General features: G+C 44.1%; 1 protein-coding gene across 1 annotated transcript; it reads left to right on the top strand.

The window, feature by feature from the left end:
* Positions 1–1,080: 1,080 nt before the first annotated feature.
* On the top strand, positions 1,081–11,186 carry gtpbp3 (GTP binding protein 3, mitochondrial). The gene is made up of 9 exons (XM_061237286.1): positions 1,081–1,513; positions 1,689–1,939; positions 2,098–2,184; positions 3,212–3,414; positions 4,620–4,692; positions 5,852–5,995; positions 8,158–8,323; positions 9,427–9,738; positions 10,215–11,186. The coding sequence occupies exons 1-9, from the start codon at positions 1,452–1,454 to the stop codon at positions 10,444–10,446; spliced, it is 1,530 nt and encodes a 509-aa protein (XP_061093270.1). The 5' UTR covers positions 1,081–1,451; the 3' UTR covers positions 10,447–11,186.
* The last annotated feature ends 2,028 nt before the right edge of the window (positions 11,187–13,214 follow it).

Here is a 13,214-nt window from a genome sequence, read left to right as displayed (position 1 = left end):
TGCTATATAATAAAAATAGAATTGAAACAATTAAGCATAAAATCAATGTATGGTAAGAGATTTATTTGATTATACATTTATTTGATTTTGCTATTAAAAAATGACATGAAGCAACCATAATCTTGCTTTAAAAATCAACCATATTCTGTGTTTTTCAATGAAATAGACCCAGTGAAAATATTAATCTGGGACATACATCTAGGCTAATTATAACACGTAATTGCTTAATGATACTAAAATACTCATTTGGCCTGATGATGAACTGGTAGTAATTTGAGTTCCAACCCATCTGCTCAATGCATTAGAGTCCAGGAGGGCCTATATTATTGTACAAATCATCTCTACAGAAGGCTTGTCATTATTAATGAAAAGTTCCTACATTAAGCAATTTAGTCACCTTGTTCCGATCAAATTATATGTTGTTGTTATTATTATTATTATTATTATTATTATTATTATTATTATTATTGGTTTTACTTGACATCGTGTTGGCTACATTTTGAATGCATCTAATTAATTCTGGGCTACAGGATATCTACCTTTTGAGATGGGCTTTTGACGACCCCAAATGCACTGTATTGACTGTAACCGTTCATAGCTGTCGCTGATACAACGAACAAGTTTCACCCTCAAATTTTACCATACATTGCAAACAAATTATGTGTTTCGCTTTTTAAACATAGTCACGTGATGTGAAGCATCCGTACCGTACAACGATGGACGCTCGAGGCCAAGATAAATTGTAACACATAATAACAGATAACGTGTGATAATATCCCTGCCCAGTTGTTGAATTATTGCCTATTACTCGCAAACTAGCTAACTATATTGACTATGTGATGTATAAATAAAACATTGAATGGTGTCTCTTGAGAGAAACACTGATTTAGCTCTCAAAAGTCAATGATTTTCATTAATACAGCCCACACCATCACAAGTGAATGGACGGTTGCTGTCATTGTTAACTGTATCAACGGGGAAACAATTCGGTAACGCACAACGGGAATCCTTTTCATGATTGACAGTGCATAGGCGAGTAAAATCAGGGAAAATTCGTAAACGCTTCGTGACGTAGATCACAGACCAATCAACGGGATGCACAGTGTCGTAGTAGACCAATTGAATGCAACTAAGGTTAGGGGGCTGACTCTAAGGACATGTGTGCGTAGGCTGCGTACTATCCTGCCGACAGTAGATTCCAAGTTTGTAAAGCTCGTTTTCAAAAAAATTACAATAGTTGGACTTGTAATTAATTAGTGTGATTGCCTGTTGATTCCATGAATTAAAATTACATGACACAAATCTGTGGAATGGGCTTTGCATTTAACTGGCTAGCTACATACAATGGTAAAAGCCTTTGACATCCAGTGCTAGATGCTAACTAGCTAGATAGCTAGTTGAATGAAAGTTTCCCTACCATAGGGTTCATATCGGTGCGGAGGAACTGACAAATGTTCCAATTTATTTCTGGATCGCTGTGGAGAAGGACATCCTTCATTGTGAAGGGATTGAGGTTTGTTAAGGCTTATATTTGGCTACCACTACAATCAGTTATTCAAAAAAAATCGAGTTAGTTGTCATTAATACTAGCCTAATTGAATCCGCATCGTTTAATTCTTGTGGTATGTCTTGACAAAAAACGTATATATTTTAAATTAAACATTATATATTTTACGTTTTTGTTCCAGAGGTAAACAGGCGAAGAATCGGTGCAGCAGTGGCCTTTGTGACGCTGATACCATCTTTGCGCTGTCCTCTGGGCATGGTAGATGTGGTGTGGCAGTGGTGCGGGTTAGCGGCCCCGCCTCTGGTCTTGTGCTAAGCAGTCTGGCTGGCCAGACGCACAGCCGCACCGCTCCACGTACGGCACGCCTCTGCAACATCATTAACCCTCGCTCCCAGGAGCTGCTTGACAGGGGACTGGTTCTCTGGTTCCCAGGTCCGTCAACAGTTAAAACCGACTAACCAATAAAAACATAAATCAATATCATTTACACACCCTCTCTCCTCACACAACACACAAGCACACATAACATAGACAGAAATTACTCATATATAAAATAGCACCGCTAATGTACCGGTCTTTTGTATTCCTAGGTCCTCGCAGTTTCACAGGAGAAGACAGTGTGGAGTTTCACATCCATGGTGGTCTTGCTGTAATCAGTGGGGTCTTACAAGCCTTAGGTAAGAGCTGTTTGGTATGTCCAGTCCCCCACCATGTAGTATTCACCATCACCACCATCAATCAGACTTTCCAACTCTGTCACACTTTCAGGCTCTTGTCTCACACCGTCATATTGTGGTTTGTATATAGAGGGCAATACATCTCACGATAAAAATGTGATTCATTTCGAAGGGAAGCATTTGATCTCACTCCAAGACAGGCCTGAAGTTTGGCAATTTTGCTCTAAACCACCGACCAATTTGAACAAATTCTTGAAATCTTGTGGATTTCCAGTCCTCAGGACCCACTTGCCAGAAAGGTTTTGTTGTCGTTTGATTGGTTCAGTTATTAAATCAGGTGTGTGAGTTCCTGGTTACAACAAAGACCTTCTGCCAAAGTGGGTCCTGAGGACTGGAGTTAAGAAACACTGGATTAGACTGTATGGAGCCTGTGTTGGTGGTTGTGGCAATCCGTCACTAGATGGCAGTGGTGTACCTGTTGATGTCAGAATCTGATGATTTTAAATCTGAATTGTTGCAGTGGAATTGCTCAGGCATTCGTGCATGTGCCGCTATATTGCCGACAAACTGATGTTTTTCTGAGACGCATTTAGTCTCTAACCCTTGACTCTCATTATAAAGTGACCTTGCTCATGTTTCAGTAATATTTCACTAATTTCAACGGGTCTGTTCCAGATTGAAAAAGTATTGTGATCTCCCACGTTTAAAACCCTATTTTACCAAACAGCCAAATTAGGTCTTGTGTCGCTGCTGTTTGTAGCAACAAAGTCAGAGCAGCTCTTGGGGGTGTAAAAATATATCAAAAATGTCTCCCTGATTTTCTGTTTAAATTGGCTAATTCAACCACAATTGAGCACATGTGAGTCCAATTGAGACAAAACACCATATATGACCGTACATAATCTTTAAGAGTTGATTTGCCACCTAGCATATTACCCTGTGCTTGTTCTGTTTGATGTTCTGCCCGAGGCTGACGTCACACTCCATAACCTTGGTGAGCCCGATTCTCGGGTACTGTGTTCCTCAGGGAGCTTGCCCGGCGTTCGGCCCGCAGAGGCAGGGGAGTTCACGAGACGGGCCTTCCACGCCGGGAAGCTGGACCTGACCGAGGTGGAGGGGCTGGGTGACCTGATCCACGCGGAGACAGAGGCCCAGAGGAGGCAGGCCCTCCGGCAGATGGCAGGAGACCTGGGCCGGCTCTACCTCGACTGGAGCCAGAGGCTGATCAGGGTAACAGGCGTCACACTGAGGTCCCCACAGCGCCGCGGCCTATTTCACTTGTGTTCTCGGTTATGTCAGGCCTTCCACGGCACTCGATAAAGATCTTGTTGAACTGTACACATTGTATGTTTTTCTTGGAAAACCAAAAAATAACATTGTCCTGCCTGTCTACATGTGCTTCGGCCAGCTAATCAGTACTTGTTGTTTCAACAACTTGTTATTTCCTTCCCAAAGCTTATGTGGGGTTTTTGCATTTTGGTGCCAGTAGGTAATTATGCTCACAGCTGCAGTGTAGTTTTTTTTTTTTTTTGAGTAGCTTCATTTTCTGTCACTGCTGCCTTGGCAGGGAGTGGGATCCACAGAGAATAGGGCCCTAGGCTGGCTCGAGACGCGGGCAGGAGACAGGATATCCTGGCCTGGGTGCGAGCCAGACTGCTGGGGACCCCACGCGGACGTGGGGTGCGGAGCGATCCCGCCCTGGGATCGAGCCTGCTGCCCAGCCCCTGTAAAAGCTCCAGAAACCTTTTCTCAGAAGACGCTAATTTGAGCCTTCCTGAGGATACGTGTCTTTCAAATAATGCTCTCTATTTTTGTAATTCAGATTTTCTATAAAAGACACGGTTTATACCCTTCTGGAAGCCCCGACTCCTTGAGAAAAAATTGTGCCAACCAAGACACTACTTGGCACACGCAGGCTGATTAGTGTAACCGCTCCATAATGGGCCGTGTCCTGTCCAGATGGCACAAAGTACTTTTGGATGTTTTTAATCCAAACATGCTCATGTAGCACCTATTCAAATCTCAGAGGCTAATTACAGCGACTATTTTAAAAGCTTAGTAAACAACATCTTCCCATTGTCTTCCTGTTATTTCTTATTGGTGAAGTTTGTTTTGTTGTTACATTTTTTGAATTCACTCCTCCAGCTCAGTAGTAACAAACAGCCTGAAGAGTGGTTTCTTATGGGCGAAAGGCGATAAATATAATTTGTGCATCTGTGCTTTATTTAGTAAATTGCATTAAACTGCCCGCATAACTGCATTTTTATCTCAAGACATGTAATATATTGTTTCATATTTGATGTTTGAATCTAATGTTTGTTCCCAACAATATTCTTACTGTTACACATTGTTGCCTTGGAAACCCGGAGCATTTGTGCCTTTGGTCTTTTTGTACATTTTGTTTTCAGTCTGTAAAGGATTTTCTGTCCCAACAGTGTTTGGCTCATGTTGAGGCGTACATAGACTTCAGCGAGGACGAGCTCATCGAGGATGGGGTCTTAAACCAAGGTGAGTTTCCATCGGTGGTAAACAAACAAAAAAAAAACCTCACCGCTAGAAGAAATTTCCAAGGGCCTGGTTTGGGCTTCCTGTTTGCATTCAGTGTGAGTGACTGTGACTGTGACTGTGACCGAGAGGAGAAAAGATAGGGATCACACTCCTGAAAAGACAGTTTCCTTGAGGATGTTGGGAGAAAGGGCCATGGGGACCCCGGTCGAAGCATTAGTCTCATCTTCAAAGCGTGCCACAGGGTCTGTACACAGGACTTCACTGGCAGCCACGGCACCTTAAAATCCCAGTCCTCCCCGTTTCCCACTAGCTGTGATCCGGCAGGCATTCCTCAGTGTTTGTCACCACGTTGTGAGCACAACGGCAGCCAACAAATTCCCTGTCATTTCGTCTGTCACCCTCGTTCACCAAGCGGAGTTTGTGCAATACGCAAATTACAGCATGTATTGTGACATTAGTTGGTGGCACTAGTAAAGTTTTTTTTTTTTTGTACTGTGCTGTCATTTTCACAGTATAATTGACAATTTTTTTGTTTGATTTTTAAAGATGATTGGAATAGTCACAAATGTTTATACGCCAGCTAGCTGTGTTAGACCCTTCTCATTGACTTTAAACTGGTGACATTATAGCATCTCAGAATATTTTTATCATCTTTAATTCTTTAATTATTACTCTCATGCTAGATTCCCATAGAAATAATAATGGAGTGTATTTATGTAGCACATTTAATCTGATGATCTCAAAAAGCATAGGGAAGGGAGGAAACTCACCTCACCCTTACGCAAACAGGATATCGTGCAGTATATTATAAATGTGACATTTTTGAAAGTATAATGATAAATATAGTTCACTTCAATTTCAATAGATTTTCAATATGTTGCGTTTATGTGAGGGCATCACCATTGTGAAGTGGAAGGATACTGGAAATGATTACGCAGGTGTAAAAATATTTACACTGGAGATTATATTTAAATGTACATTGTCTATCAATTTAACTTGATTACCTTTGGCAGCGAGAGAGAAACTGTCAGTTGGAGAAATATGGAATGAATGGAATTACTCTGGAATAGCAAATGTGTCTTTGACCTGCGGTGTGAGGACCCGGGGGTCACTCCACACTGCCTGTGTGATGACATCCTCGCCAATTTGTCCTCCCCAGTGGACAGCGCTGTGTCTAAGCTCCAGACGGAGGTGGAGAGACATCTGCGGGATGGACGCAGGGGGGAGAGGCTTCGCAGTGGAGTCCAGGTAGTCATCGCTGGCAACACCAACGCGGGGAAGAGCAGCCTCCTCAACGTCCTCTGTAAGTGGCTTCGGCGGAAAACAAGACTGTCGACGGCTGACACAATCCGGTCTTCACGTTGGGAGTGACAGTTGGGTACAGTCTGCAGCGTTCCCTAGTAACAGTGTAGTTGTTTGTGTCTTTCAAATTTACAGGGAGAGAATTGCTAGCCCGGTCAATATTATCATTTACGACCAGTATTTATAACACCCCAAATCTCAAAAATTGCTGACCCTGTACAGTTTGGAAGCAGATCGACAAAATTAATTCACCCACCCGTCTGCTCAGCTCTTTGTGCAAAGCCACTGGCAGCCCATCCACCATCAGTTCCCCCAGCACCACTGACTGACAGCTGTCTTATTGGACTGGGTCTCATGCTGTCTTGTTGCCATGGTTATTATTTGTCTTGTCGGCTACGAGCGATGAGTGAGCTACCAGGACCGCTGATTCCTGTCTCCTCCTTTAAAAACATTCCTTGACTTCTGGTGTTTAAAATTGTCCAGTTTTTGAAAACACCTTTTGGACATGCCCGTTAAAACCACTTGTTTGTCTTGTCTATTTAATGTATTTCATGCCGTCCTTGTGTTTTGCTTTTAACATTTGTCTTTTTTTCAGTGCCTATGAATTTCAGTTTCTATATGAAATGCTATGTGGGTAGCCCCAATAAAATTAGTAAGCGTCAGCATAAAAAAAGAAGAATTGCATTAGGGAAAAGAAATGGTAATAAAACACTGCTAAGGACTGTTTGGAATGGCTCAAGTTCAACTTCTCACAGTTAAAGTCTGTTTTTATCAGCCATTGAGATTAGCTCCTGTTATTGTTTCCTGTAGTCGCTGGTGCTCTCCCAGAAGCCTCCAGATGTCCCGTTATTTATCACACGTCAAACGTTGTTTGGCTTGGGACGAGGTGGAGTTCCTGAACGTCGGGGAGCTAGCTCAGGGCTCAGCGAATGAATCAAATTCTGTTTGTCACTGAATGTGTATTATGGCGAGCATGAAAGAACAGTCTCAGAAATAAAGTGATTTTTGTTCTCCAAACATCAAATCCCAAATGTACCATGAAAAATAAAATATTGTTCTCTTTGGGTACAAATGAGTACATTTTCCAAGCAAAAAACATACAAATTAGTTATATATTGCTGGCTAGGACTACAATTCTATGCACCTATAGGGTATTGCCCCAGTGACAAGCATTGGTACATTTGTAGGCACTTTTCTAACCTTTATTCAGAGAGTAGAGAGCAGATTGCAGATTGCGTTTAGTTTGTAGAAAATTTGAGTTTGTTGAATGTTAGCCTTAACAGTTGTGATAGAGGATGACCGTGCAGGGGGACTGGACAGGTCAGCAGGCTCTCTGGTTTCCGCCATCTTCTCTCTGTGGTGTGTAGCTTAGCGTTGGCACAGGCGGAGTCAGTGAGCCAGTGGCTGGGAGAGGAAATGCCCTCGCAGGTTTGCTCCCGTAGGGAAAAAAAATCACGTGTTCAAAAGCCGCGTGTCCAAAACCCACATGTGAACACTAACGTGTCGAGTACACATGTGCAGGTAGGCTACAGTCACATGTTCACGGTAAACAATTCGAGTCACATGTTTTGTTTGTGAATATTCGCATTTGGAAAAAAGTCAGATGTGAAAATGTGGAATTTCACATGATTTCCTGTCACATGTTTTGTTTTTGAAAATGTCCAGTTCACATGTGAACATTTCTTTTCACATGTGAATATTTTTATTCACTTGTGAAAATGTTAAAAGGCTAATTTCACCAGTGATTTTTTGTAAGATATGACAAGGGGAGGGTGGCTGCAGCAGTATCAGCAGACAGCTGGGAGAACGATTCCAGTACAGTAATACAGTACAGTAATACCGTTTGCACTACACTAAATGTGGAGATTGGATTTCTAATAATATTAATTTGCCATTTAGCTGATGCTTTTATTCAAAGGAACTTGCAGTTGATTAGACTAAACACAGGGCAATCCTGCCCTAGAGCAATGTGGGGTTGAGGGCCTTGCTCAAGGGCCCAACACATGGCTACACCGGGGCATGAACCACCAACCTTCCGGGTCCCGGTCATGGACCTTAGCCAGTAGGCTACCCTAATTTAACAGGCTACCCTAATTTACTGCTTTTTTCACGGAGGGGGAAAGCACGATGCCGAGTGATTTGTGCCGTTATCCTTCCTCCCAGGTCAGCGGCCGGCAGCCATCGTGTCTCCGGTGGCTGGGACCACCCGAGATGTGGTGGAGACGCACGTGGACATCAGCGGCTTTCCTGTCCTCCTGAGCGACACCGCCGGGCTGAGAGACACCCTGGACAGCGTGGAGAGGGAGGGAGTGCGCAGGGCCAGGGAGAGGTAGGGGCCTAGCGGCTAAGGCGCTTGACTAGGACCGGGGAGGTTGTTGGCTCAAGCCCCGGTGTAGCCACAGTAAGATGTTTGGCCTGCTGCTTAGTCTAATTAATTGTAAGTCAGTATAATGTAATGTAACACAGAAAAGGGAGTGGGCAAAAAGCCAGGGAGAGGTAACACAGAGAATGTTTTTAAAAAGGCAAACACCCAAAAGGCAGCAATAGAAAGCAATTTAGAAAACATCAAAAGTTAAAACCGGCATTGCAAAGAACATTTGTATGTAATCTAGCCAATAAACAGCAGGGGAATAACAGCTTTGAGATAATTTACTCTTTGACAGAGGCATTTATCAGCACTAATATAGTTGGCTCAGTGGTACACTGAACAAACGGGACTTTCTTTTCAAAAATCTGTGTCTGTTTTTGATATCTCTTAGTTATCTTGTTCTCTTTTTCACATTATAAAAACAAATGGAAGATCAGAAGACAGTCTCCAGTGGCCGTCATTTACAATTAGCTTTCCAGAACAGTTGGCACATGTATGAATATGTGTAAAAGCTTCACTTGGATGATTAAATAAGACATTTCATGTTCCACAATGTGATGATGTTTGTTTAAGAAGCTGGAGAGGGCACCATAGGAAACCTCATAGTTCTGCACATCACAAAGACGCAAAGTGTTTACAAGAGCCGACCCGTGACCTGCCGGCTAACGTAACCAATACAATGTTTTCTTTTTAAGGAAATCTATGAATTATTGCACAGAATAAACAAATGTTGGGAGCCCTTGTATTTTTAACTCTACAATTTCCAGTTGCATAATATTTCCTCCGCTAGGACAAAGTTGGTTCAGACTGTCCCCGCGGTGGTCGAACTTGTTGATTTAGGACATCTGCTTCCACTGTTTACTGTTTTCGGAGGGCGAAGCATCAACACGAGAGTATTTTCCCCTGGTCTTTCGCGGGGCTGGTGGAGCAGAGGGAAGCCTGGCGAGTGTCATGTACTCTCTTAGCTGAGACAGGAGTGTTGGTGCCTTGAGCCAGTGAGGGGGCCTAGGTGACCCGCGGCAGGAAGGAGGTAGCAAGGATAAGCGTCCGTTCTTCCCCCGCAGGGTGGAACAGGCGGACCTGACACTGGCCGTTCTGGACGCCGTGCACCTTCCCAGAACGCCCGGGGGAGTGCCGGACTTCCTCCTGGCCCACCTCGGGGCTCTCCTGCCCGGGGGAGAAGGCCGGGAGGAGGCCTGGAGACGCTCTCTGCTGGTCCTCAACAAGAGCGACCTGCTCACCGCGGAGCACGCGGCCGAAGTACAGAGCGCACTCGATGGAGCCCAGGGTCTGCCCCCCTCCTGCCTGCTGTCCTGCCAGACAGGGCAGGGCCTGGATGGCTTCATGGAGGCTTTGGAAAAACAAGTGAAAACCCTGTGAGTTTCTGTTGGGGGTTCACCGTGGAACTGTGATCTTTGGATGTGTACGGTACATCATCGCATGGTTCTCATCGCAACCCGAATTAGAAATATAATATCACTATCGCGGGACACCATATTAGAAAATTAGCACCTTGCAGGGACGTGCCAAATACACATACAAGCATAGCATATAGTGAACTACAGGTTCATTCGAAGAACCACCTCATATTGATTGATTGATTTATTTGAAGTTATTAAAATAAAGTCAACGTAGCATTAAATGAATTGTCAAGAATTACATAAAACAGTGCAAGACTTAAGAACCTTTAAAAGCCTCATACACTCCCACCACCCATTTTGAGTTCCCATAGTTGAAGAAACACAGTGTATATGAGTATATTTAATTTGGGGTTAGAGTGCTGGCATGATCTCTGTATGCACCTCTGCTTTTGCTGTTAACGTTCCCACGCGGCGTGCCGTGTCTGTCCCAGGTGCGGGGACCCCCTCAGCGGTGCCCCCAGTCTGACCCAGGCCCGGCACCGAGCCCACCTCCAGCAGTGTGTGGAGGCCTTGGCACAGTACCACCACTACCGGGATCTGGACCTGGCCCTGGCTGCCGAAGGGGTCAGGCTGGCCCTCACCAGTCTGGGCAGGATCACAGGCAAGGTGGGGGCCGAGGAAATCCTGGATGTCATCTTCAGGGACTTCTGCATTGGAAAATAGTCGTCCTGCCAAGGCCTGAACCGAGACCGTCCCAGCCGCGGCGTGACAGCGGTCAGCTGAGGAGATTGGCATGGACTGGTTTGTGTTTCACCACTTGGAGCTAGTAAACAGTCTCAGTTACTTGTTTTGCTCCTTCACAAGGACCGCAGCGCAGACCTTGAGGAATAAGTTGAGTATTTGTGTGTTGAATTCAGAAACGTCTCTTGAGAAAACACCATAAAAATAAAAAAAAATAAAAAAATAAAACCTTGTGGTTTGTGGCTTTTGCCATACGCCCTGCGCTCAGCTACGCAGGAAAGGGACTTTTCAGAAGCAGAAGCACAATGTCCTTTGTTCCCCTGTCAATCTGGCCTTGATTAAATATTTATGCTTCCTCAGTGACCCTCTCACCCCTCTTCCCAAGTTTACTCCTCAGCGCTGGCTGTGACGGCACGTCCTGGTCTGTGGTGCTGCGCTTAGCTCAGCATGGTGTACCTTCGAACCTTCCTCCAATTCACCCCGCCGACGTCTCCTCCTGCCACTTTCATCTGGTGATTGATTAGTGCGAGGGCTTAGCATGAGACGGCCGGGGCTAAAATAAGAACACGTGTTTGTGCGCCGCTGTACAGTCTCCCTGTTACGTGGGTGAATCCTTGGAATGCCAAACAAACAATGTGTGGAATATCTGGAATATTCTGTGGGAAATTCTGTATTGCGCCTTTTAAAATCTTCATGTAAGGCACATAAATATAAAAACTGAAATAAATGAACAAATATCCTAACGATGCTTTTTTGTCATTGTATAATATATTGTGAGTTGCATCATAGTCAATTCATTGGAGAACATTTCAATGTTATGTCTGGCGAATTTTTCCTTTTGTTTTTAAAATGACAAAATTGAAATCTTATGAACAATGAATTCCTTAATTAACACATCAATATGGTAAATATTTGAAATATTATTTGATTAGCACATTCCCTTATTCATCCCATAGGTTACATATTACATATCTGTACATGTACTACTAAACTATTTAACTGCATGACCAGGAAATACTGATTTGATTGACAATACACTGGAGGTGTATTGATTCAAACCATCTAATGTGTATAAGTAAAAAAAAAAAAATTATAATATGAACAAGACACACACATAGGTATTTTCTAGATGTTTGGGATTGCATTAAAATGCATTGCATTAAAAAAAACAAAAAAAATACATTTCAGTTTAAGTGTTTTACTGGACTCGGATAAGGCGTGCGAATACAGTAGCTGAGTGCGTGATTGATGTGGCAGGTGTAAGAGCGGGCAGAATGGCCCTGTCAGGACGGGAGGCTCAGTCCGGGGGGCTCCTCGGCCCGGCCCGGCCCTGCCCGGGGGTTTACTCGGGGGTAAGCCAGAGGTCGGGCCGCGCCGAGTGGAAAAACACTTGATGTTTAACTGAGGATATCCTGTGGAGGACGTTCCCTCACCTGCCTGCCATCCGTCAGCCGGCGCCCAGCCTCTCTGCTGAGATCTTGTTTTTTAATCTTTCCACATTATTCCCTCCTGCCGTCCTCCAAACAGGAAGACGTATAGAACCCCTCTGCAAATTGTTTACCGGGGCGGGGGAGTGGGGAGTGGGGGGGGGGGGGGGGGCGGGCTATCTATGCACTCTCAGTGAGAGTGGAGGTACGTTTTTGTTCTTCAAGGATCTGATTTCCCAAATGTACCCTGAACAGTACAGTAGTGTTCTCTTTGGGTACAAATGAGTACATTTTTCAAGCAAAACATTAAATATATATTACTGGTTTAGAGGTTATGCATGTATAGTATACCGCCCCCAACGGCAAGAACTTGTACCTTTTCAGGCATTTTTCGTACCTTTATTTCTGAGAGTATGAAACTGTGTGGTCAGCAGCAGCCCTTAACTGGTATAGCAGAGCAGGAATGCTGCAGCTGTAAACGGCTCTGGAGAATCGGGGCCAGGATGAGATTCTGTGTGTAATTGCTTGCTTGTGGGGCGACATTGCTCAGGCAGCAGCCGTCTGGCAGTCGGAGGGTTGCCGGTTCGATCCCCCACCCGGGCTGTGTCGAAGTGTCCCTGAGCAAGACACCTAACCCCCAAATGCTCCTGACGAGCTGGTCGGTGCCTTGCATGGCAGCCAATCGCCGTCGGTGCGCTTTGGATAAAGGCGCTATATAAATGCAAACCATTTACCATTTCATTGCATTGTATACTGTACTTCAGGGAGACCGTACGGTGAAAACGTGGAGCTGCATCAGTCAAGCCAGAGAAAGCCACTGGTGGTCCTAGAGGCTGGTGAGAGGGTTATGACCTCTTTTCCCTGTCAATATGCAGTTTTATCCAATTATATTTAAGTGTTATACACTGCATAAATAGTTGTATAACCAGATCTCTGGTGGTTGTAGGATGGTCATTATTCTAGTTTCTTCACAAAGAGCTACAGAGGAAATGCTCAAAACAGCAGGAGATACTGAGTAAGAGCAAAGGTTATAAAAGTTCATTTCACCGATTCACTTGTTGGAACCACAAAATTAATCAGGGATAGCTTTTAATAGCTTTAAAACCCGTGAAATTACCGGATAAGCTGAAAGTGGAATTGGTGCTAGCACAGGAAATATTTGTTAGTAGTTGGCTGAATGTTTATACAGTACAGGTTACTGAATCTGTCAAGCTTGGAAGTGCACAGCCTAGCACTTTGTGTATTCACTGCAGATACAAATGCCGTTGCTACTGAAAAATGAAATAACAGGTTTGGAACTTAACTGAGGCACATTTAACATTT

The sequence above is a fragment of the Conger conger genome, chromosome 4 (genome assembly GCF_963514075.1).
Source record: "Conger conger chromosome 4, fConCon1.1, whole genome shotgun sequence".
Lineage (NCBI taxonomy): Eukaryota > Metazoa > Chordata > Actinopteri > Anguilliformes > Congridae > Conger > Conger conger.
The sequence above is the reverse complement of the archived record's forward strand: the minus strand, read 5'-3'. Positions and strand labels throughout refer to the sequence as shown.